The 25,681-nt window shown below is 40.1% G+C and overlaps 1 protein-coding gene and 1 long non-coding RNA gene across 2 annotated transcripts; both read left to right on the forward strand.

Moving 5' to 3' along the window:
* Positions 1–1,498: 1,498 nt before the first annotated feature.
* Positions 1,499–3,405, forward strand: LOC4340693 (3-ketoacyl-CoA synthase 6). Its single transcript, XM_015787247.3, has one exon. It carries the CDS (start codon positions 1,610–1,612, stop codon positions 3,083–3,085), a length of 1,476 nt encoding a protein of 491 aa, XP_015642733.1. The 5' UTR covers positions 1,499–1,609; the 3' UTR covers positions 3,086–3,405.
* Positions 3,406–6,174: 2,769 nt separating this feature from the next.
* On the forward strand, positions 6,175–8,091 carry LOC136357067 (uncharacterized). The gene is made up of 2 exons (XR_010742119.1): positions 6,175–6,549; positions 7,758–8,091. It is a non-coding gene; the product is annotated as an uncharacterized lncRNA (long non-coding RNA).
* The last annotated feature ends 17,590 nt before the right edge of the window (positions 8,092–25,681 follow it).

A 25,681-nucleotide genomic window follows, 5' to 3' on the forward strand; every position in this document is an offset into this window, starting at 1 on the left:
ATAACCTATAAACCGTTAACCTCAACCTTAATTATAGCTTCAATGGACGTATTGACTCACAACCAACTTAATTATATCTCTCAACGTGTATGTGGATGCTATTTACTTAATCCCAATGCCTTGATAAAAGATATGATCTTCCTTTAAGGATAAATGAATGATCTTATGCTGTGTTCGACACTGAGGGTTGGGAAACCTTAATCCCTTGGAAGTTGGACATTAACTTATAGCCCAAAATACCTATATCGTGTTGCTCAAATCTAACTAATACACCAAGAATAGAAGAAGCACAGAGGGGGTGTACAGAGCTGTACTTATGGATATTTTACTAATAAAATTGATTTCAGATACTTATTTGTACTTATTAAATTATCTAATCACTAGATCAATGGAACATACTGTCCATGGAGTGAACTAATTGGAGGGCTATCCAGTGCATCCCGGTGTGCATGCATGGGTATAGAATTTTTTTCTCAGATGAAAAGAGGGGTATGAGATAGTTATATGTATTATGCATATACATGTCGGGCACTTTTTTTTCTTCTAAGTATGATGATGCGAGCATGCTGCCGGAGGCACGAATTAACATGTCCACCATCCATAGTGATGGAAGACGAATAATTTGGTTAGTTGGACTCTGCATAATATGTTAGATAATCTACATATCCGATGGTTAGAAATAATGGTCTAAAATCGAGGGTCATATATTTTGTTTTATAAATTAATTATCAATTTTTCTATATAAATCAGTAGAGCCATTAATTATATATGGTTGTGTATGCAATGTCTTTTATAAGTTAAGTTTTCTCTCTTTCCCTATGGAACTCATAATTTCCTATTAGGAATTATCCATAGCTATGACCAATTGATGTTTGCCATCAAATAATAAATTGATCATCAATTTTTTAAAAAATGGGTAGAGCCATTAATTAATGGTTGTATATGTAATGTCTTTTATAACTTAAGTTTTCTCTCTTTTCCTATGGAATCTCAAGAGTCATATGTCTCAGGTACCATTTTTTATACCGTAAGTTACCAACCCTAATCTCCAATAGGTAATTTTATAAATAACAATTAAATTCGTCATGCAATTCTAACGAAGAAAATTCATTAAAAAAACACAATTTTAAAACTTTGCCGATATTATTTCGTTGGTATACTGTATTTATAAGTTTCTCAAATTTATCCTATGTACGGTACATTTCCGCGCGAATGTGCGGGCTACCTTCCTAGTTTATTAAAAGAGTACGTAGACAGGAAGCGGTTGAATAAATACCTAGCTATAAGCTTGAAACGACTAGAATTTATGAAAAGTTTACTGTTTATTAGAAGGATAAATCACACTTCTTCTAGCCAACCACTTCACTATTACCAGTTATATGCAAACCCTTCAGGATTTGTACGCATACAATATATGTTAGGTTAACATCGAGGCTATAGTACGGCTAGTTAAAGCTCCAACTTTAAATTCAGCCTCAGTCGGGTCCTAATTACACACACAAATCAACGCGCCCAACGCACGCAAGGGCTAATTAACCACTTTCGACCTGCGTACTAATCCTAACATAGCACTTTCGACCTCCTCACGTAGGCAAAACAAGCTAGCAGCATGAGCACAGCGGCATCACCTTTGCTCGAGCGCCTCAAGGCTGCGTACCACTACCACGCCGCCGTGGGCAACGTCCGCGCCATCTTCATTACGCTCCTGGCCGCGGCCGCTGTCGCTGCGCTGACCCACCTTGCGCCGGAGGAGGTGGTGATCGGCCGGCTACGGGAGCTGAGGACTGTGCACCTCTTCCTCGCCATCTTCCTCCCGGTGGCCGCGGCCACCATGTACCTCATGCTTCGCCCGCGACCGGTATACCTCGTCGATTACGCGTGCTTCCGCACGGCGCCCAACTGCCGTGTCCCCGCAGCCACCTTCCTCGAGTACGCCAAGCAAGTCCCGGTCATCACCGACCGCAGCGTGCGGTTCATGACGCGGCTGCTCGAGCGATCGGGGCTCGGGGAGGAGACGTGCCTGCCACCGGCGAACCACTACATCCCGCCGTACAAGTACTGCACCCTCGACGCCGCCCGTGGTGAGGTCGACCTCGTCGTCTTCTCCGCCGTCGATGAGCTCTTCGCCAAGACCGGCATCAGCCCCGACGACGTCGACATACTAGTCGTCAACTGCAGCCTCTTCTGCCCCACGCCGTCGTTCGTTGACATGATCGTGAACAGGTACAAGCTGCGGAGCGACATCCGCAGCATGGACCTGTCCGGCATGGGTTGCAGCGCGAGCCCCATCTCCATCGGCCTCGCCAGGAACCTCCTGCAGTTGGCGCCGCATGGCGCGCGCGCGCTCGTCGTCTCCACGGAGACCATCACGCCCAACTACTACGTCGGGAACGAGCGCGCGATGCTCCTGCCCATCTGCCTATTCCGCATCGGCGGCGCGGCCGCGCTGCTGTCCACGTCCCCGGCGAAGGCGCGGTTCCGGCTGCAGCACGTCGTGCGCACGCTCACCGCCGCGGAGGACAGCGCGTACCACTGCGTGTTCCAGGAGGAGGACGAGCACGGGAACACCGGGATCAACCTTAGCAAGGAACTCATGACCATCGCCGGCAACGCGCTCAAGGCCAACATCACCGCCATCGCGCCGCTCGTCCTGCCGGCGTCGGAGCAGCTCAAGTTCGCGCTCGCCTTCATCGCGCGGAAGGCGCTCAGCGGCAGGGTCAAGCCGTACATCCCGGACTTCCGCGCGGCGTTCGAGCACTTCTGCATCCACGCCGGCGGTCGGGCGGTGATCGACGAGCTGCAGCGCAGCCTCTGCCTCTCCGACGAGCAGGTGGAGGCGTCTCGGATGGTGCTCCACCGGTTCGGCAACACGTCGAGCAGCTCGGTGTGGTACGAGCTGGCCTACATCGAGGCCAAGGGCCGCATGCGCCGCGGCGACCGCGTGTGGATGATCGGCTTCGGCTCCGGTTTCAAGTGCAACAGCGCGGCGTGGGAGTGCATCTCGCCGGCGCGCGACGCCGACGGGCCGTGGGCTACGTCGATCCACAGGTATCCAGTGGACATTCCCGACGTACTCAAGCACTAAGCAGTGGTATTGGGATCCTCTGATGTGAAGTTAGAGAAACATGATGACTGATACGTGGACCCAACCGCTCACGAGCCCACTTACCAGTGACCACATCAGGAGGAAGTTCACGTAGGATCCGCTTCCTAAGCAGAGAGAGTAATCGTAATCCTATAGAATAATCGAGTTGTCGACCAAACTAACTAAACGTTGTAAGTTACTAAGTTCTTATTACTGTGTCTCCCTGTATCGACTGCTACAGAGTACATGATGCTGACAAGTAGTATAATATTGTTCTGATTTGTGTGGAATATAAAAATAATTCTCTGCTGAACTAAAAACCTTTAGACTTTTCTTAATCAAATGTCTGATTGTTCATTATCAGTTAGTCGTCAGCCAAGCATTCAAGGCTCCTTTTTGGAATACATGATTCAGAGAGCATAGGAGTAAAAAACACAATAAATAAAATGTCACGCCTCACTAAATCCAACAGGAAGTGAATTCATAGGAATTTGCAAAAACTGTTATTTGTTGGTAGAGCTATAGAAAAAGATAAAAAAATCTCTATACCTCTAAAATTTAACCCATTCCTTTTTTATCCCTAAGTTTTGCTTGATCCTATTCCTATATATACCATTGAATTTTAGTTTACATTTCTTTCATACCCTTTTTGTTAATTCACCATTAGTTGACAGTTCAGTATATATAAAAAAGCTCCATTTTACTCTTTGATACAAAGAAACATATAAATTTTATTAAGTATATTGTTGGAGTGCAAAAATTTGTTGTATGAGAATAATATTTATCAATTTGATATTCTATATATTATTTACCAAAAAATGATATTTATATATATATATGAAAAAGTTAATATATTTTTAAGTAGCACAATAGATTCTCATATCTTATAGGGGAATATATCCTACGCACACAAGCTTTCCATGCATACTCCATGCACACCAATTAGCAAATGTCACGAAAAATTCTACAAAAAGTCGGACACATACTTCCAATAGTATTACACTTACGTGTGAAATCTTGTCTTCAAATTCATTATATTTTAGTCGTAACAAAAAAAGACAAAATTCTGACAGTTTTTGGAGGTTTTTTACCCTCAAAACTGTTAGAATTTTTACTTTTTTTTGTTACGGCTAAAATATAATAAATTTGAATATGAGACTTTGTAGATATGTGTAATACTATTAGGAGTAAATATGACATTTGCTAGTTGGTGTGCATGGAGTGTGCATGGGAAGCTTGTGTGCATAGGATATGTCTTATATAACAAATATGTTATACTACTAACGAAAACATATGATAATTTTTAATAACTAAAAATATAATTAATTGTTTATGTCATATAAAAAATAATTCTTTTTTATAAATAATATCCAGCATAACAAACTAATAAATATAAATATGTCTCACACAACAAATTCCTATACTCTAACAGTATATAAATTTATATGTTTCTTCGTACCAAAGTGTAAAATGAACTTTTCCCTTGTAATTTAACGATCAACGAAATAAATAAGGTATGAAAGGATCCAAGCTAAAATTCGAGGGTACATATAGGAATGAGCAAAACTTAGGATCATACATGAGACTTGGTAAAATTTCAGGGGTATATGGAGAATTTTCTTATAGAAAAAACATAGGAATTTTGAGAGACAAGCAGAGAAAACATGAGATATATAGTCTATTGCTAATTGTCCTCCAAGTAAATTCCAATCTAATGAGATATTCTATAGGAATTTCAAAGATTTTGTGAACCTCATTCATTTGTTCCAAAGGACCATATATATGGATTATTTCGAATAATTTCTATCCTCCAAAATTCCTCTATTATTCCTTTGTTTCAAAGCAGCAATCACAATGTAGAATATAAGCTTGATTATAATATAAATAGGGACAACCACTATACAGCACCCAACGCGTTGTTCAGCCAAAAGAGTTCATGCTCAACTCCCCTCTCCCACTACAACTCGCAGTTCCACTCCCAATCCCACTCCCCTCTAGGTATAAAACAAATAGTCAAACCTTTACTAGAACATTGGTTCCGACCCCCACTTCCTTTGTGGTGTAAAACAATTATTACCATATTTACCTTCTTCTGTCGCTAGATTCTTCGCATATCCCCTCCAGTCCACTTCCTTTCCCTCCCATCCCCCACTACTCGTCAAAAAAATGGTGGGAGAAATCATGGAGTAAAGAGGAGGGGAGCTACCAAGATATTTTTTTACGTGACAGGGGAGAGTTTCGTGTTTTTTACATTAGGAAAAGAGAGAGCAGTAGAGGGGAGGGCACAGTTGGAGAGCCTAGTGACAAACCAATGTTCGAGTAAAAGTGGGAGTATTTCATTTCTACACTAGGAACAGGGCTCAGAGTGGGAGAGGGGAGGGGACCAGGACGGCTCTACAACAACCTCCTCGTCACCCACTAACCCTTATGCAACACATCAAATCAATTAATCACTCTACGAAGCATGATGCAATCAATCGTTGTTTCATCTTCTAATTTCGTGCCTACATAGCCCTTCGCCCTAAACTCTCAAGTCTCAACTATTTGTTTTCGTTGGTTATCACTCGACGCTCATCCCATTCACTGTGCCAATTGCTATGCCAGCCTATGCGTGTCAACGCCATGCCGTGCATGGTCCCGTGGGCGTGCGACGGCACCTCTGCTGATCTCATATGGCATGCGAGATACAGTGCCTACCAACCCGGTACCCTAGCTAGTAGCTAGCTATGGCTAGGCGACTCTCGAATTGTACTCTAACTCCTTATCTGGGATGTTCTTTTATGCCTTAATTTATTGATTGTACTCTATTTTTTTATGTGACTGTAATATAAGTATGATACGATATGTGTGCTTCTGATTATCTTCAACAAGCATCTTCATTAATTCCATCTTTATTCTAGAGTTGTGTCCGCCACATCGTCATACAAATGATCCAATAATCTACCCTATAGTTTAACAAGTTATTTTACTCATCATATGTGACACATCCAATGATCAGAAATCAGCTGATGAGGTCGATCCGACGGCGCCACACCTCCCTCCCGATCCAGATCAGATCACACACCTCCCTCCCTCCCCACCTGGATCACGCAGATCGTGCACCTCCCTCCCTCCCGATCCAGATCGCGACCGTGCCCTCTCTCCACTCGGATTGCGCTCACCCCTCCCAGGTCGCGCGCCTCTCCCACGCCCTAATCCTCTCTCCCTCTCACACGCCATTGCCGATCTCCGCCGCAAGAACGCCGTCGCCCATCTAACTGATCTCCTCTGACAACGCACCTCCGATGCCTCATCCTCTACCTCAAGCGCCACCTCGGCCGATCCGTAGAAGCATCACCGTCCCTCCGCCTCGCCGATCTCCTACGTGCGGCCGCCTCCTCTGCCTCAAGCGCCACCACATCCGATTTGTAGTCGCACCACCATCCCTCCGACTCGCACTCACGCTGTCCCTTCTGCGTCGAAAGGTACAGAAACCCTCCTCTCAGACTCACCCAACGCCCCGCCGCTGATCTTTTGTGAACAGTGTGATTGGTCCGCCGCCACGGAGGATTAATCGTCACCACGTTCAATCCTTTTCTTTCTCTCTGTTTCCTTGAATGTGTGGTGTCAAATATCTATGTCCGGGAGGTGCTCGATTAAATGCTGCATAAATAATCTTCCATTCAGTTCATCAAACAATTTTGTTGTCAGTGTGTGGTTTTGTACTCTATCTGTGTACACACCTAGGTAGTAATTTTGATATTGCAGTTGCATAATCAGATATATTGCCAGTTCAAATTAGATTGTGAGGGGTATTCCTGGATGTATGAAGTCCTCTGAAGGAAGAGTGTTTTTTCTCTGTGATTTTTGAGGGAAGGAATGTTTCCTACTTGACATTTTCAGAAAAAAAAACGTACTTGCTGCTGCAATTCCTTGGTATTTCCGATTTGCATGATTTCTTGTATGGCTGCTCATCTTCTTGAAACCTGCGAGTTAACCTATATGGCCTTAGCAGGGTCTTTTAAATCCATCAAAAGTTTTATATTAGAAATGAATTTGATGTTGTCACGTGTAGTGGTCAATACGAAATTGTGGAATATTTGAAAAAATAGAAACAAAACTCCCATAATAATTCCAGTTTTACTTATGCTTTTGATCCAAACTTACACTGGCCATTTATGCTGCCTGAGAGCTGATGGAGTAATGGTGCTCCAGAATAGAATCAAAATTTTTATAATTGTATCCAGGTAATTGCTCCTAAAATTAATTGGCTTCACCGGTTAGTACTGTTTTCTACCTACACATAGTGGCACACGGTTGCTTGCTGCCAGGTAAGGACTAATAGGTGATTTTCAACTGAACAATTGATCCAGAAATATTGGAGGATTCTCACTGAAACACTGCTAATTATAACAGTTGTGCTCTGAATGTTATTGGCTCTTTTCATTCAGTGGTTATGACTGCTTATTGTAATCTAAGTGAATTTTCTGTAGATGATGTACCCCATTTCCTGCAGTAATAATTAGTACGTCTGATGCAGTATGCAGCTATAATCAAGAACTTAACGGTGCATGTAGACCATCTGATGTTGTACTTCCTTTCCAGCATAAGTAAAAGGCTTACATTTATACTCAATTTACGTCTAATACACTAATTTCTTTTGAATCCTATTTTTACTTGGGACACTGTTGAGGTGGTACGATGTTGGAACTGCCATGGAGGCCGAGCTCCAAGTGGTCTACCACGTATTCATTGGCGAGATTGGCCTCAAGTTACAACTGTGGAAATTTAACATGTTAACTACCGACCTACGGGCCTGTTGACTTGGTGTTGTATCATATGTTTTTTACTAGCCCAAAAGTTAAGACCGGTTGATTATGTAAAACTGAATCATTTTAGCTTTGTTTTATCAGTGCTAAATATGTGATTGATGCGATCTGTAACTTTGGTCACATTGCCGTGTAAGATAACATGTGATATCTGAAGATAATATATAGTGCATATGAAAATATATTTATGCTTTTTTATCGGATTAGCTCATATATATTTCAGCTATTTTTTTCTTTTGACATCTGATGCTTTAGATTGGAAAAAAAATGCAAAATTAACTAGAACTACCAACTAATCAATAAGGCAATCTTGCTAAAAAAAATCACAAAAGCAACCCTGAATTAAATTAACTTAATATTTTTTTTCTTTAATAATATTGGTTCTACTAAGTATTGCCGTAGCGTTAGCATGGACAAATTACTAGCAACTTGTAATTAAAAAAAAAAAGAGTTCTTCACTAGCATAGCACATCTAGGTTAACGCATATTGTAAAAAAAGTAAATTAAAAAGTGACAGTTTTATTTGTGCAAAAGTAATATGTAAGCCAGATTAAGATTATTGAGATTGTTAATAGGTAAGAAAAAAAATCAGGTGATGGGTAAATAGTCCAGTTGTTAAGTTATAATGCTTGTTGACATTGTGATTGGAGCGTAACTCAATTGATTAGTTTTCTTGTGGAGGAACCAACCATTTGGGTTCAAGTCCTAGACTTGACACCGGTGCTACATTTACGGCTAATTATTATTCCAGTGGTAGGTGACATATCCATCGACATCGAGGTGTCCATATCTAATGGCTTTGTCAATCTCTATGCTGGCCCACTCTCTCCGATGTGCTCATAAGGGTAAGGTGTGTATTTGTGTTCATAGAGGTGAGTATGTGCACTTCTAGTTGTATATGTTATTACCAATGTTTCTAAAAGAAATGCTTGTTGACATCATAATTTCTTTAATTCGTATATGTGAGTATCAGCAGCAAAGAACATATAAGCTGGTATGATTGTTGAAAGAGTGAAGTAAATGGACAGTCCCTAAACCTATGTGGGTGTAACGTTATCAAGATCCCCGAACTCTCAAAATGTATTTTTATCTCCAAACTTGTCTTGAGTGTTATATATGCTCAAACAGGCTCCAATCCGCTCCACGCGCTGACATGGCAATGCCACGGTGGTGCCTACGTATTAGTGAGACCAACATGTTAATCACATAGAGAAAAAAAATAAAAATATATTTTCTCATGATATGGAGTGGGTTGGAGCCTGCTAGGACATAGCTATATGATACCCAAAACAAGTTCGGAGATGATAGTTTAGGAATATAAATGACACACCTACACAAGTCAAGTTTAGAGATCGTCCATGTAGACATGCACTTTACTCTTGTTAAAATTAGTAAATGAAATCAAACAACACTTGATGTTAAAATTAGTAAATGAAATCAAACAACACTTGATGAATAGATGATCCTCGGTCTTCAGTGACGAATCTAGAAAGAAATAGTCAAATAGCAAGGGGGTCTGAACAAACTAAATAAAGTTACAGCCCGTTCCTATTTACATATAGCCAAATGTTTTAGTGAGGGTTTCGTGAGGACTTTTATGGTTTTGCGTAAGTAGTGGAGATTCAAGACTCCACCACCCCATGCTAGATCCGCCCTTGTTGGTCTTATCTATTATCTATCTATTATATACTAGAAGTCCATGAAACATCCTATAAACGCTCCTAAGCTGCCACGTGTTATCCTACAAACGCTCCTAATTCACCACATGGCACTAACAATTTAGAAACACCGGTCCCACCCACCTCATTCCTTCCCCTATATAAGCCTGCACAAACTAACAAAATCCCTACATGCGCTCTGATCTCCTATTTATTTTCATGCTACACAATAGAATTCGGATGTAATATGTAGTAACGCTACCAATTTCATATATGCTTCTTTTACGAGGAGATTAAAGAATCCTTATTATTGCTGTCTTCGCAGCGAGATCACAGCCAATGTAAACCAGAATGCCTTCGGAGCTTTGGACAGAGATTATCATCGATCAAGCACTTATAATTAATAAAGTAGAAAATATCAACGATCGATGCTTAGGTAGGGTTTGCATTTAGGGACTTAACTTTAGTCTCTATATTTAGACATAATTTAAAGTATTAAGTATAGAATACTTACAAAACTAATTACATAACTAAAAGCTAATTTGCGAGATAATTTTTTTAAGCCTAATTAATCTATAATTAGAGAATGTTTACTGTAGCACACATAGGCTAATCATGGATTAATTAGGCTCAATAGATTCGTCTCGTGAATTAGTCCAAGATTATGGATGGGTTTTATTAATAGTCTACGTACGTTTAATATTTATAATTAGTGCCAAAACATCCGATGTGATAGGGAGTTAAAAGTTTTAGTCCCATCTAAACAGGGTCTTATTAATTGCCAATTTTGAATTTATTAAATTAATAAAATAGAAAATATCAGTTTAAGAGATTAGTGAAAAACAAATTAGAGCATCCGAAGACAATTAGGACAGGACATATGTATTTTTAATCCATATTTGTTTTCAATTATGAGTAAAATATTATTATTACTTCCTTAGAAATTCAAAGCAAAAATTTATGTACTGCTTTCAACAAAAATTAACAAACATGTATTTAATGTATAACTAATATTTTAATGCACGGGATGATAATAGTTCATAAAACATCCTACAAACACTCCTAATTCACCACGTGACGCTCTAATAAATCTATTTATCTATTACATATTAAAATTAAAATTTCATTAAACTTCCAACAAAAGCTCCTAGGCTGTCACGTAACATCATGCAAACACTCCTATACTAACACATGACACTTTAATAAATTAAAGAAATTCCTAAAAATTCTAAAAAAAAAGCAAAACATCTAATGATTTTTTTCATTAGTTTCGGTAGACCCATTATTTACCACCATTAGATTTATCTCCAAGAAAAAGAAATCCATCTCCCAAAATGGGGCCCACCTTGGCCAATACGAACGTACATAGATTTATCTCCATGAAAAGATTAATCCACCTTCCAAAACAACGTCACTACTAACGTACCTCCTCCCCCTCTCAATTCCTTATCTGTTTTTTTTGGAGCTTTGTGCTATGTGAGTGTCCAATTAATCAATAGGGATTTATATATAGAACTGATCTTGGTGTTGTATTATTTTTTTATACGATCTACACATTCAATTCAATTTACGATATTTCTAATTATATAAACGATTCATTACCCATATTGGTTGTCTTTTATTACTATAGGAAAAAAGGATACGTGACAAAATCTTTTTTTAGGTCTCATATAGTATCTTACAAGTGAAAAACTAAAAATAATTAACATGTTTGAGATATGAATACGGGGAGAAGCATAGTTGTGACCCCATTACATATGATCTATAATGCCATGGGACACGATAATGCATTAAAATTATTTAAAGTCAAAAAATTAATGACAATTACTTCGAAAAATTATTGTTGTCTGTAGTAAATTAAGTGAATAAAACGTAATAAGCAAATATATAATTTAAAATTAATAAAAATTCTAATAATCATATATAATTAGCATATGAATGATATTAAATTGTTAAAAATTGTAACTAACATATGTACATACCACATGCATGATTTAAAATTAATAAAAATTCTAATAATCATATATAATTAGCATATGTATGATATTAAATTGTTAAAAACTCTAATTAACATATGTAAATGCCACATGAATGATTTAAAACATTTAAAAATTCTAATTATCGCATATAACTAGCATATGCATGATTTAAAATTGTTAAAAACTCTAATTAACATATGTAAATGCCACATGCATGATTTAAAACTTTTAAAAATTCTAATTATCGCATATAACTAGCATATGCATGATTTAAAATTGTTAAAAATTCCAATAATCGTACGTAATTAACATATGCTATACAACAATTGATTTATATGGATAATCAATACATTCAAAATAGTTTACATCGTGTACACAATAGTTACGGCAATACATCGGCGGTGACGGTTGACCGCACGTACTTTCTCCTCACTATTGTTCCCTCCTTGTGATCGCTACGTGAGTAAGGGGTGTCTTCATTTGATAGGAGGATGCTAGGGTCAATCGTCACCGTGAAAGGGGTTGCCCATCCAACTGATCGTAATCCTCGTCAGTCTTGTCCTCAACTCCGACGATTTTTCTTTTACCTGGGAGAACCAAGTGACGCTTCGGCTCGTCAGGCCCTCTGCCCTTCTTTCCTTTGCTAGACATGTCCTTTACGTAAAAGTCTTGCGTTACATCATTGGCAAGGACAAAAGGTTCGTCCGAGTATCCAACCTTGTTAAGGTCAACCGTTGTCATCGCACTGTCATCAATCGTTATGCCTCCACCAATCAACCTAACCCATTGGCACCGGAACAGAGGGACCTTGAGAGGACCGTAGTCAAGTTCCCATATATCCTCGATGGCACCGTAATACGTGCCAGTTGTTCCATCGTGTCCCATGGCATCGATACGAACAACGCTGTTTTGGTTCGTGCTCTTCATGTCTTGGGCTCTCAAGTAGAATGTGTACCCATTGATCTCATATCCCTAGAATGTCGTGATCGAGCCAGATGGTCCCCTCGCCAGGAAGGCCAGTTGTTGGTTGATCGTCTCGTTACCCATGAGATGTTGTCTTAGCCACGCGGGGAAAGTATCAATGTGATGCCGTGTAATCCATGCATTGGACTTACCGATGTTTCTGGCGCGAACTAGAGCCAAGTGCTCCTCGATGTAAGGAGCTACCAATGAAGATTGTTGCAGAACCGTGAAAATGGGCTTTACGGAATAAATTGTTGTCTACCGTCATTATTGCTTTTCTTCCGAGAATTCCCTTTCCCCGTAGTCTCCCTTCATGGCGTGATTCAGGTACCCCGATTGGGCGAAGGTCTTCAATAAATTCTACACAAAATTCGATGACCTCCTCTGTTCCATACTCCTTGGCGATGCTTGCCTCTGGACGAGCACGGTTACGAACATACTTCTTGAGAACGCCCATGTACCTCTTGAAAGGAAACATATTGTGTAGGTACACAGGCCCGAGAATACCAATCTCTTTGACAAGGTGACAAAGCAGATGCGTCATTATATTGAAAAATGACGGTGGAAATATCAACTCAAAACTGACAAGACATTGCAGCACATCATTCTGAAGGGCTTCTAATCTATCTGGATCGATGACCTTCTGCGAAATTGTGTTCATGAAAGCACATAGCTTTGTTATTGTTGCCCGGACATTGTCTGGAAGGATACCCCTTATTACAACTAGTAGCAGTTGTGTCATCAACACGTGACAGTCATGAGACTTTAGGTTTGTGAACTTCTTCTCCTTCGTGGTTATTATTCGCTTTATATTCGTGGAGTATCCAGACGGTACCTTTATGCTCTCCAAGCATTCAAACATACTTTCCTTCTCTGCCTTGCTAAGAGTGTAGCTGGCTGGACTCAAGTAATGGCTTCCTTTCTCCTTTGGTTCTGGGTGAAGGTCGTCGCGTTGTTCCATATGCTTCAGATCATTACGTGCTTCCAGTGTATCTTTCGACTTTCTATATACTCCTAGGAAGCCAAGAAGGTTTACGCAAATGTTCTTAGTGAGGTGCATCACGTCGATTGCGTGGCAGACGTCCAAGAATATCCAATAGGGTATCTCCCAAAATATAGAGTTCTTTTTCCACATCGCCGCGTGACCATCTTCGCTCTCTATAGGCTGGCTTCCAAACACTGTTTTCCCGCTGCGATGTTTAGGCTTCGTATGATGGTTCGCCTTATGTTCAAAGTGCTTGCCTTTCTTCTATACCGGGTGGTTTGCAGCAAGGAATCGACGATGACCCATGTAGACAACCTTCCTACAGTGCTTAAGATACGTATTTTTTGTTTTATCCATGCAGTGAGTGCAAGCCTTGTACCCATTGTTGGACTGACCGGAAAGGTTGCTAAGTGCAGTCCAATCGTTGATTGTTATGAACATCAGTGCTCGTAGGTTAAACTCCTCCTATTTATCCTCATCCCACACGGGGACACCTTCCTTTTTCTACAATAGTTTAAAATGTTCGACCAGTGGTCTTAGGTACACATCGATGTCGTACCAGGTTGCTTGGGGTCTTGAATAATAATCGGCATCATTATGTACTTCCTCTTCATGCATAGCCAAGGGGGGAGGTTGTACATACACATCGTAACGGGCTAAGTCCTATGGCCGCTGCTCATCTCTCCAAAAGGATTCATGCCATCCGTACTTAAACCAAACCGTATGTTTCGTGCGTCCTTTCCAAAGTCTTTAAATTTTCTGTCGATGTTTCGCCACTGCGAACCATCGGCGGGGTGTCTCAGTATCCCGTCTTGTTGACGCTCTTGAGCGTGCCATCGCATCTTTCTAGCATTCCCCTTGTTCCTGAACAAACGCCTTAGCCGTGGTATTATAGGGAAATACCACATCACCTTAGCAGGAATTCTCTTCTTTGTTAGCTGCCCGTCAACTTCTCATGGATCGTCTTGTCTAATCTTGTATCGTAGTGCTTTGCAAACAGGGCATGCTTCTAGGTTCTCGTACTCCTCACCGCGATATAGGATACAATCATTCGGACATTCGTGAATCTTCTGAACTTCCAGTCCTAGAGGGCAGACTATCTTCTTAGCCTCGTACGTTGTCTCGGGCAATTTGTTTCCCTCCGGAAGAATGTTCTTGACGAGTTTCAATAAATCGCCAAATGCTTTGTCACTAACACCATTTTTTGCCTTCCATTGCAAGAACTCCAGAGTGGTATCCAACTTTTTGTGCCCCTGCTCGCAACCTGGGTACAACGACGTTCTGTGGTCCTCTAACATCTTCTCCAATTTATGGGCCCCCTTTTCACTTTCGCAATCCTCCTTGGCGTCCTGCAAGATCTGACCAAGATCATCCGCAACGTCGTTACCATCAGCATCCCTTTCCTCCTCGCCCATTTGATTTCCTTAAATTCCAGCGTACTGAGCAAAGTCCGGAATATGTCGTCTTCCACTTCATCTTCTTCCATTTCAACCCCTTACTCTCCGTGGGATGTCCAACTGTTATAGCTTGGCATGAACCCCGACTCAAACAAGTGGAAATGAATAGTCCTGGATGCAGAATACTCCTTCTGATTCTTACACTTATTGCATGGACAACAAATAAAACCCTTATGCCTGTTTGCTTTGGCCACTCTCAGAAATAATGCACGCCGTTAATAAACTCTTTGGACCGCCGGTCAGCGTACATCCATTGCCGATCCATCTACATGAGATGAAAAAAAATCGTACACAAATAATTATTTTTACAATAATGACAGTCATACAATAATTATAAAATAATTACAAACTCTTTCAACAGTCGTACAATAATGACATATCATTATTCATACAAAAATTATAAAATATTACACCAAATAATTATTATTTACTATTTCTAAAGTTTTAAACTAATATTAATGTGTTGTACTTCTTTTAATTTTCATTTTAGTTTGTTTTCTATTATTTAAGATTAACTTTCACTATTTTCCTTCTCAACTATTTTATAAAACCTTCTTTAGCAAATAAACTAAATTTCTATATATTCTTTCTTCCCCACACAAATTTTCTCTCTCATCAACTTACAACTAAATTTTGGAGACAAAAAAGTTTGCAAAACATAACTCCAAATGTAATATGACAAAAAAAACATTGGAGGATGAAGTTGCTAACCTTTTAGGCACCTCCGATTTGTATATAATCACAAAAATAAATTCACTAGAAATTTTGGCATGACCTCCTTTCTTTTTTAAAGAAATTTTAAAACATGCTCGGGCAGCTGGAGGAGGAGGAAGACATATATATATATAGGGGTTGGACTTTAGTCCCGGTTGGTGTTATAAACCGGGGCTTTAGCCCCAGCCCCGGTTCATAACACCAACCGGGACTAAAGTTACGATCTTTAGTTACCAACCGGGACTAAAGATCTCGGGGGAGGGGGGGGCTGACAAACCCTGACAGCATTTGAACCGGGACTAAAGATCAAATATGTCCGTTACCCTTTTTAATCGGGACTAAAGATCATCTTTAGCCCCGGTTTTTATTGCAACCGGGACTATTGTGGAATTCGTCCGACCGACGAAAGATGGTTTCTCCACCAGTGACGGAAGGGATCCGCCCCTCCCGATGGCGGCATTGCCGGATCCACCGCCCTCGAGCTCCGCTATCAGTGCCCGCCATCGTCATCACCCCTCCCAGGGCTGAAGGTGCTGGATCTGCCTCGCCATCATCGCCCCCACTCCCGGCCGCTCTCGCGCTGCTCCCGTCCTAGAGAGGATCGTGGCCGGATAGATTTGGGAGATGAGGGAGAGGATAAGGAGAGAGAATGAGGGAGGAATGGATAAGAACGAGGGAATGGGTGGGAATGGGTAGATTTTTTTAAGGTGAAGGGTGGTCGGCTGGAATTTTCGCAGGTGGGTTTTTTAACGGACCCGCATGTGACAATAAACCTATTTTTGCATGTAGGCCTATTAAGAGATTCACATGCATATCTTTTAAGAAGTCGTATGTGAAAATGCCGATTAATTTTTACAGACGTGATCAATTACGGTCTATTTGTAGGGCTCTTGTCCAGAAAAATGGTTCCGTAGTAGTGATTGTCCCGGCCGGAAGGCACCCACACGCACGTCCGGTATATGCTTTTGAGCTTTTCTCTTCGCTTTCGTCGCAACAGCGCGCAACGAGCTAGTTTTTCTGAATTTGTTTGAACTCAACAAGGTTGTGTTCTTCCTCCAGTTTTCCCAACTCACCTCTTTCTTTTTATGCGCGTATTTTTTCAAACCGTTAAACGGTGTGCTTTTGTAAAAAAAAATTCTACACGAAAATTGTTTTAAAAAATCATATTAATCTATTTTTTAAAAAAGTTTATACTTAATTAATTATACAATAATACATGCTTCGTTTTACGTCTCCCGAACGTACAGCCCAAGTCATCATTAATTTGTAACTAGCTGGATGGCCCGCGCAATTGCGCGGCTAGCACCCAAACAAAATTATATATTTTTTTAAGTATGAGTTTACTTAAAATTTATTAAATAACTATCTCATTGTCTTGAGACTTTAAAAGACCAAACCTTATCATTCCGTATTTCTAATTATATAGTTTTTAAAAGTTACACCAGTTGATATCCCTTATGTTATCTTCTTTATTTGCTTGCTCAATCTACCACTATTCTATTCATTCTCCTTTGAATCTTTAAAAATTGGATCTTATAGTTTTTAGAGTTTATTGTCACGTTGGGTTTTATTTTTATAGTTTCTAGATGTACTGTCAAACGTTGCCATTATACTCCTCTACGGCCTGTCCACTGTCTCTTCTCTATATTGTCTTTGAGATTTTAAAATTCGAACATAAATTATCGTTTGGGTTCATTTTTACTTTCTAGAAGTCCCACCAAACCGTCAGCGGCTTTGCCATTATACTCCTCTATGGCTCGTCCGCTGCCTCCCTTCTTTATTGTCATTGAGATTTTAAAATCGAACATGATTATCATTGTTTTTTTTTTACTTTTTGGAAGTTCCGAACCTTTAAAAATTGGACCTTGTAGTTTTTACAGTTTATTGTCTTGTTGGGTTTTATTTTTTATAATTTTTAGAAGTCCCGTCAAACGATACCACTGTGCTCCTTTACGGCCCATCCGCCGCCTACACTTTATTGTTATTGTGATTATAAAAACAAACATAACTATCATTGGAATTCATTTTTTTATTTTCTAGAAGTCCCGTCAACCGTCGGCGGCTCTGCAACTATACTCCTATACACTCGCTCGCTGCTTCTCACTTTTATTGTCATTGAGATTTTAAAAACCGAATATGGTTATCAATAGGGTTTACTTTTTTTACTTTGTAGAAGTCCTGGCAATCGCCTTACTCATTTGCTTTATGGTTTGCCTGTCGTCCTTCCTTTTAATCGTCATTAGGATTTTATTTGGTGTTTTATTAACAATTTTTATATGTCGTACCAACAGCCATCACTCTACTCCTTTATAGGCATGTTACTTAAGTTATCTCGTTATGTGTTTTAGATGGTCTTTTCTTTCAATAGTCTTTATTTTTATTATAAATTTTAGTTATTTATAAATTGAATTCCTAATTGAAATCTTTTTTTTCTTTTTCTAATTTCAGAATTTATTTTTTTCAATTTTAATTAATACCGTATTGGGTTCTTTTAATATTTTTATTTTATAAAAATTTCAGTTGTTTTCAATTTTTCAAATTTTGGATATTATTTTATTTTTTTCTGAATTTTAATTAATCTCGTATTGGGTTCTTATATGGATTCTTATTTTAATATTGCTTATTATTAATTCCGAATTTCAGCTAATTTTAAATTGTATTCCTATTGAAACTCTTCTTTTATTTTTTTTGCTAATTTCAGATTTTATTTTTATTATTATTCCGAATTTTAATTAATCTCGTATTGGGTTCTTATATATATATATATATGAACCCTTCTTTTAATATTTCTTATTTTTAATTCCGAATTTCAACTATTTTTAAATTGTATTTCTACTTGGACTATCCTTTTATTTTATAATTTGGATTTTTTTTATTTTTATTTTAAATTTTGATTAATCTCGTATTAGGTTCTTATATGGAAACTTCTTTCAATATTCTTTATTTTTAATTTCGAATTTCAGCTATTTTTAAATTGTATTCCTATTTGGACTCTCCTTTTCTTTTCTAATTTTAGATTTTATTTTATTTTTATTTTGAATTTTGATTAATCTCGTATTGGGTTCTTATATGGAAACTTCTTTCAATCTTGCTTATTTTTAATTTCGAATTTCAGCTATTTTTAAATCGTATTTCTACATAGACTTTCTTTTTCTTTTTTTTCTTTTTCTCCGATTAATGTGGGAATTTCTAGCCCCTACAGCGAACGTGGTATCCCCTTTCAAAGTTGTTTTAATAATATAATAGATATATTGCCATCTGCCAAATGACGGATTGGGATCCTCTATAGTACAACCATCTCAATAGATGTACTGTTGCATGGCGTCCAACCATTGATCGATTGATGTATCAGCGACATCGACGTACGGGGATTTGTTATTACTATTACTCCCTGTGTACAAAAGTATAAAGCATATTTCTTTTATTATATTATCATGATAAATAATAAATTAACTCATTGCGCATGTACCAAGAACCAATAAACTGTACATATATACAACCAACGGATATTAAAATGATTGGTCTAAGTTCCCATCAACAATTTAATCTAGCAATGTAAAATGAAAAACATTATCTTTATTTAAATCATGGATGCATGAACGCTATAAAAATAAGGACATCTTATTTTAAAAAACCAAAAGATTTAATATGTTTGCTGACCAAATGACCAGCCCCGGAGCCACTTTCTTCTATGAGTTTTATGAAGGATATACTTTACTGGTGCAAGAGAGATTGACTTACCATAAATGATTGCAAGACGACAAGCCTTCAAGGTCAAGGTGCTGTGAAAACAACCCACCCACGTCTTATGGATGGGTTCAGAACCCCCTAAAGTCAGAATAACTTTTGGCCCTGCTAATTACATCGATCCTAATTGTCAACCGGATAATTAACTAAGCCACACACAGTAACATGAACACGACATGGCACTACTAGAGAAATGCTCATCTCTTCTGATTCGCAAGCCCCTTTACTCCTGGGTAGCGAACCAGGAGAGAGAATCCGGGACTAAAGATGTTCCGGTTTAAATACCCGGGAGTGAAGCTCCATCTTTAGTCCCGGTTGGTATGTTACCAACCGGGACTAAGGATTTTTTTATTTTTTTTATTTGGTTGTGTTGCCTGATATATATATATATATATATATATATATATATATATATATATATATATATATATATATATATATATATATATATATATATATATATATATATATATATATATATATATATATATATATATATATATATATATATATATATATATATGCATAATATAGAAATGTATGTATTACACATATGCATATATGTGTACACCATATGTGTGTGTCTATGTATGTATGTATATATATATATATATATATATATATATATATATGCAACGTCAATATATACATATGTATATACAAATATTATACACTTAAGTAATTAGAGGCCATATGCATATATTAACAAAATATGAGTTTGCAAGTAAGTAAATATACACATATATTACCAAAACAAGTACACAAAAGTAAATGCATGTGTGCATATATAAATATATACATGTATATTATAATTCCTTCGGACTTTGTAATCTTTGTTTCTATTACTACGACTTCGTGGCATCGGAAGAAGAAGGACCGGCTTAATGAATAGGCTTTCCATCGTAATAGAATTCTCCTGTGGGATCAAGAATCTGCTCATTGATGAATCCCATCATTTGTTCTTGAACAACCCTTATGAAATCATCGTTGGTGAGGTTATCTATCATGTAAATCATCTGTCATTTGGAAAAGAATGGGATTATATTTATGAAACCAGTAAGCAATAATTGACGGATGAATAATTTTACGTACTTCCAAGTCCTGGCCAGTCCTGATTTGGAATAATAAGCAGTGCATGTAATGGCAGACATAGTAGCCGCACAAGTTAGTCCCCTGTTCCTGCTTTGCACACTGAAAGAGAAACAACGAGAGATTTAATATGCATATCTGATTTAGAACAAAGAAGTGATTCAATAAAATATTGGAGCATGTACTAACCAGAAAATTGAACCTCCGGGTGAGTTTTTCATTCCAAATCCCGCAGACCAATGTATGGAACCGAATCCATGCCCTATTTACAGTTGTTAGGAAGGATTAATTTATTATCCGAGATCCATATAGTAGTTGTAGAATGATTCATAATGACTGCAATATATGACAATATACCTATCTATCACTTCGAAAATCTGTGCGAAAGCTTTCTTCGGTTTATCCATTGAATCGTAGACATGGAGTTTGGATTTCTCAAGGTCGAAAAGAATAAGGACCCAGTGGAATCTGCAATTTGCATTAGATGATAGAGAGAGAGAAGAAGGAACAAAATTGAAGTTATGATTGTAGGAACTCACGATGTATTGTAGGGAAGTAGTATGAACGTCTTATAATGCTGCTGCACTAGGAAATGGAGGATATTGTCCTCGGTTTGTTTCTCATAGTGTTGCAGCATCAGCGTGTTCACTTTGCGGGGGTCCATGAATCCAATACTGAATTTGTTGTGCTAATGGCACAACTGAATCTCCATTCTACAACGGGAAAAAGGAATTTGTATGAGCTACATTCAAAGGAGGAACAAAATTGAACTATAAACAATACTTACAAAGTCCACGCGCTGAGGATAGAGGCGTCGAGGGCGTCGCGGTGGTATAAGTCGAAGACTTCTTTGTGACGGGTCCAAAGAACATCATCTGCTTGGTAATAATCTGAGTTTCACACCCTCGCTCCAAACATCTGCCTACCCATCCCTGATTTGTCCATGTACCATTGATGGAACCGGTACGTCTGTGTAGGTAGCTCTCTGATCTTATCAGGCGTTACTAGCGGTTCTCCGAGTTCAAACATGTACTTGACCGGAGCAGTTTCGATAGGTGCGTTCTCTAGCAACTGCTCCATCTTTAGTCTAGTTTCTTTCAAGAACTTGTGTATCTCAAGTTGGTCCGGATCTACGAATGGTTCAACCTCTTGTTGTGGCTGCTGCCCCAGCTGAGGGACTTCCTTTCCGCATTTCACTGCTGCAGGCTTGGCTTTAAGAGCCTTCCTCAATGTTCGATCATAGTCAGAAACTACGACCGGTTTGCTCGGCTCGGCCATCTTAATAAAGTGATCCTGAACCGCCGGGTGTATAGGGATCTTCTTTTTCGGACTCCGTGGCTTGAACTCATCCCTAACTTCTTCTTCGGCCTTGACGGCGTGGGCTCATATGGGCGGGACCTTGACGGTGTAGATTTGGCAGCTGGTGCAGGCTGAGGAGTCGTTGCCCGCGAACCCGACGGTGTAGACTTGGCAACAGGTGCAGGCGGAGGAGGTGGTGGAGACGGAGGAGCGGGAGGAGCTGGTGCAGGCGAAGGAGGCGGAGGAGACGGTGCTTGCGGCACGGAAGGAGGAGCGGACGGCCCTTCTTGCCCGGGAAACACGATGTACTTCTTCCGCTAGAGTATGATGGCGTGGACTGTGTCTCCAAGTTTCGTCTCCCCGTCTCCTCCGGGGATGTCAAGCTCGAGATACTCGTATGTTCGTTCCACCAGCTCTATCTTGACCTTCGCGTATCCAGGTGGAATGGGCCTGCAATGGTATGTACCCGAAGGGTCCGTGGGTATGGCCATGCCCGACGCCACCTTCAAAAGAAATCGAGTTCATTAATTACTAACCAACATATACAAGTAACAAATTTCACAGTCTATAAATATATATCTCGCATACCTTGATAGAGAAGTTCCTGAAGGGAGTATGCATATCGCAGGGTGTCCGCTGTGTGATCTCCTCAACGGGGAAGTGGGTTGCTTCGTGAGCTGCGACGGCCTCAATGCCTTCTGATCCAACATGGCCCGTTGATGCGTAGCTGCTACGGTTGCCTGAGGGGCTCACCATGACGGGCGCTTGTGTTTCCATTCCGCGCTGCTCGGCCAGGCGTTGGTCCACCTGTCTCGTAACCTCTTCTTGCATCCTTGCCTCGTAGGTGGACACCATGTACTCAAGATCAACGATCTTAGCCTCTATATTCCTCTTGCTCCTCATCCCACTCCAATACGTGTGGATGTCCTCTTTGAATCCATATTTCCAAGGAACGACGCATTTGCCTCGCGTTCATCCTGGATGCTCAGGATTCTGTAGTCCCCTGCGTAGAGGCATCAACTGCATCCACAAGTCAGTGGGCTGCTTCTCGAATCTCATCGCCGAATATAAGGGAGCCATCACATGGATTGAGCGATCCACCGTGTGCATAGAACCAGTTCCTTGATCGCTCAGGCCATTTAGACGTTGCCGGCTCGATACCCCGTGCTATCAATTCGGCTTCCAACTTGTCCCACTTGGGGGTTGCCTTTCCATATCCGCCTGACCCTAGCCGGTGATTGTATTTCTTCCTAGCTGCATTGGCTTTGTTCTTTTCTATCTGTGCTTGCCCTTGCGCTCCAGTCTTGTAGGCCTCAAATGCATCCTAGTGATCCCTTAGCTTCTTATGCTCGTTGAAATCAGGTGTCAAGCCCTTGAGGATGTATCTCTTGTACAAATCCGATTTGTAGCTCTAGAACAGTTCTACCATTTTCTTCAGGGTCCATTCTTCACATCTTGGACGATCTGCCTCAAGGATCGTGAATGTCTCCAGCATGGTTGTCCACAGCATATCTTTCTCTGTGTCAAGGAGAAAACTATCTTCATCCCCACATGACCTTGTTCGACGCCAGTACACTATGCTGATGGGGACGTTGTCTCTCATGACCCAACCGCAATGATTCACGAACTTTTGTCCTATACCCACTGGGGCTACTGGTTCGCCGTCTGGGACAATCTCAGTAACAATGTGCCTTCCCTCCAGCTTCTTCGCGGGACCTCTTTTCCCGTGTGGCCTCTTCTGTCCGGCCGACGGTTGGTTATCAGTCCCCTCCTCGGTCCCCTCCTGGTTACCCTCCTTATTTCCCTCCCCGTTCAGGTATTGGTTGGGATCATCGTTCCCCTCCTCATCCACCCAGTACTGACTACTGCCTACTACGATCATGTCTAATAGGATTTGTTCCTCATCGCGGTCTGCCATTTGTTCGTGCAAAGAAAAAAAGACAGTAAGGTCATGTACATAGAAATTGGAATACAATCGACATATAAAGTCATATGTCTAAATTTGACATATTTGGGAAGGTGGCTAAGTTGTTAACTCGCTAAGTCGCTAAGTCGTCGTTCTCGTTAAGCTGCTAAGTCACTAAGTCGCTAAGTCGCTAAGTCGCTAAGTCATCGTTCTCGTTAAGACGGTAAGTTGTCGTTATCGTTAAGTCGCTAAGTCGTCGCTCGTGAAAGTCGCTAACTCGCTAAGTCATCGTTCTCGTTCTAGTTCCTTAAAACCTTCTCGTTCGCTAAAACGTTCTCATTCGCTAAAACGGTCTCATTTGTTGAAACATTCTCGCTAAGTCGTCGTTCGTTAATGTTCTCGCTAAGTCATTCTCGTTCGTTAAAATGTTCTCGCTAAGTCGTCGTTCTCGTTCTCGCTAACTCGCTAAAATGTTCTCGTTCGTTAAAACGTTCTTGCTAAAACGTTCTCGTTCGTTCGTTCGACCGTTTAGGGTTTTCGCTCAAGCTACGTCGTGGTGGGTGTGGTGCTAGCTCTGTGGGCGGCGTCGGTGTCGGCGGCGGCAGTGGGCGGCAGCGTGTTTGGGCAGCGGCGGCGTTGTCGGCGAGTGCTGTGCAGGCGCCGGCGGCTGGAACTGGCAGCGGTGGTCCCAGTTCGTCCTTGGCGTCGGCGTCGGTGGCGGTAGCGACAGCGGCGGCGACATCTTTCGACGGCGGCGGCAGCGGCGGCGCGGCAGTGGCATATCGGTGGTGGTGGCGACGTGTGGAGCGTCGGGTGCGGCGGTGGCGGAGGTGGCGGCGGTGGTGGCGGCGGCGACGATGGCAGCGATCGAGGTCGTGGCGTTGTCAAGATCGAGAGAGAGAGAGAGGGGGGAGGGAAAGATCGGAGGAACAAGATTTGCGCCCCTCACCTTGAGGGAGGCGACGCTGGCGATGGCGTTGGCAACGGCGGCTGAGCGCGGCGACGGTAGTGGCGTTGACGACGAGGGTGGTGGCGGTGGCGGCGTCTCGGGCGGTGATGGCGTGCGAGGTGGAGAAGTGGCTAAGTGTGGTGCGGGGAAGCCAATGTAGTGGCTATTTATAACGGGCCATCTTTGGTACCGGTTCGTGGCTCCAACCGTGACTAAAGATATCTTTAGTCCCGATTGGAGCCACGAACCGGGACAAAAGATGTTTTCCAGCTATTCCAAATTTTAGATTGGTATCGGCTACTGTTAATAACCGGGACTAAAGATGTTTACACAAAATCAAGTTATGGCCTATTTAAGTTGTTTAAAAGTCCAAATAAATACCAATAAATCCAATATAATTAACATATGGCCGATTTAAATAGTTTTAAAATCCAAATAAATACCAATAATCGTATGTAATTAACATATGGCCGAATTAAATGTTTTCTCAATTTTAATAAATAGAAATAAACATACATAATTAACATAAGGCCTATTTAAATGGTTTCGAAGTATAAATAAATAGAAATAATCATATATAATTAACATAAGGCCAATTTACTTGTATTCCAAGTGTAAATAAATAGAAATTGTCATTTATAATTAAGATATAAATTATTTAATTGTTTTCAAAGTGTAAATAAATAGAAATGATCATTTATAAATAACATATGGCCTATTTAATTGTTTTCAAAGTGTAAATAAATAGAAGTAATCATCTATAAATATCATATGACCTATTTAAATGGTTCAAAAATGGTAATAATTTACATATAATCATGTATATTTAGTATATGGCCTATTTAAATTGTTGAAAAATCATAATATATATAATTATGATGTTGAGAATAATGTATTATAAATTAATCCAACAGGGACTTAAGATATACATACAAATAATCACATATAATTAAGCATTTGAGAATAATATATTACAAATTAATCCAAATTGTTTGACCTTCAATGCAATACAAATAATTTACATTGCGGTCTATCAAACAAC

Source organism: Oryza sativa, chromosome 6, assembly GCF_034140825.1.
Source record: "Oryza sativa Japonica Group chromosome 6, ASM3414082v1".
Classification (NCBI taxonomy): domain Eukaryota; kingdom Viridiplantae; phylum Streptophyta; class Magnoliopsida; order Poales; family Poaceae; genus Oryza; species Oryza sativa.

What these genes read in the sequence shown, in the direction of transcription:
- LOC4340693 (XM_015787247.3), top strand. Translation starts at nt 1,610, where the DNA reads ATGAGCACAGCGGCATCACCTTTGCTCGAGCGCCTCAAGGCTGCGTAC.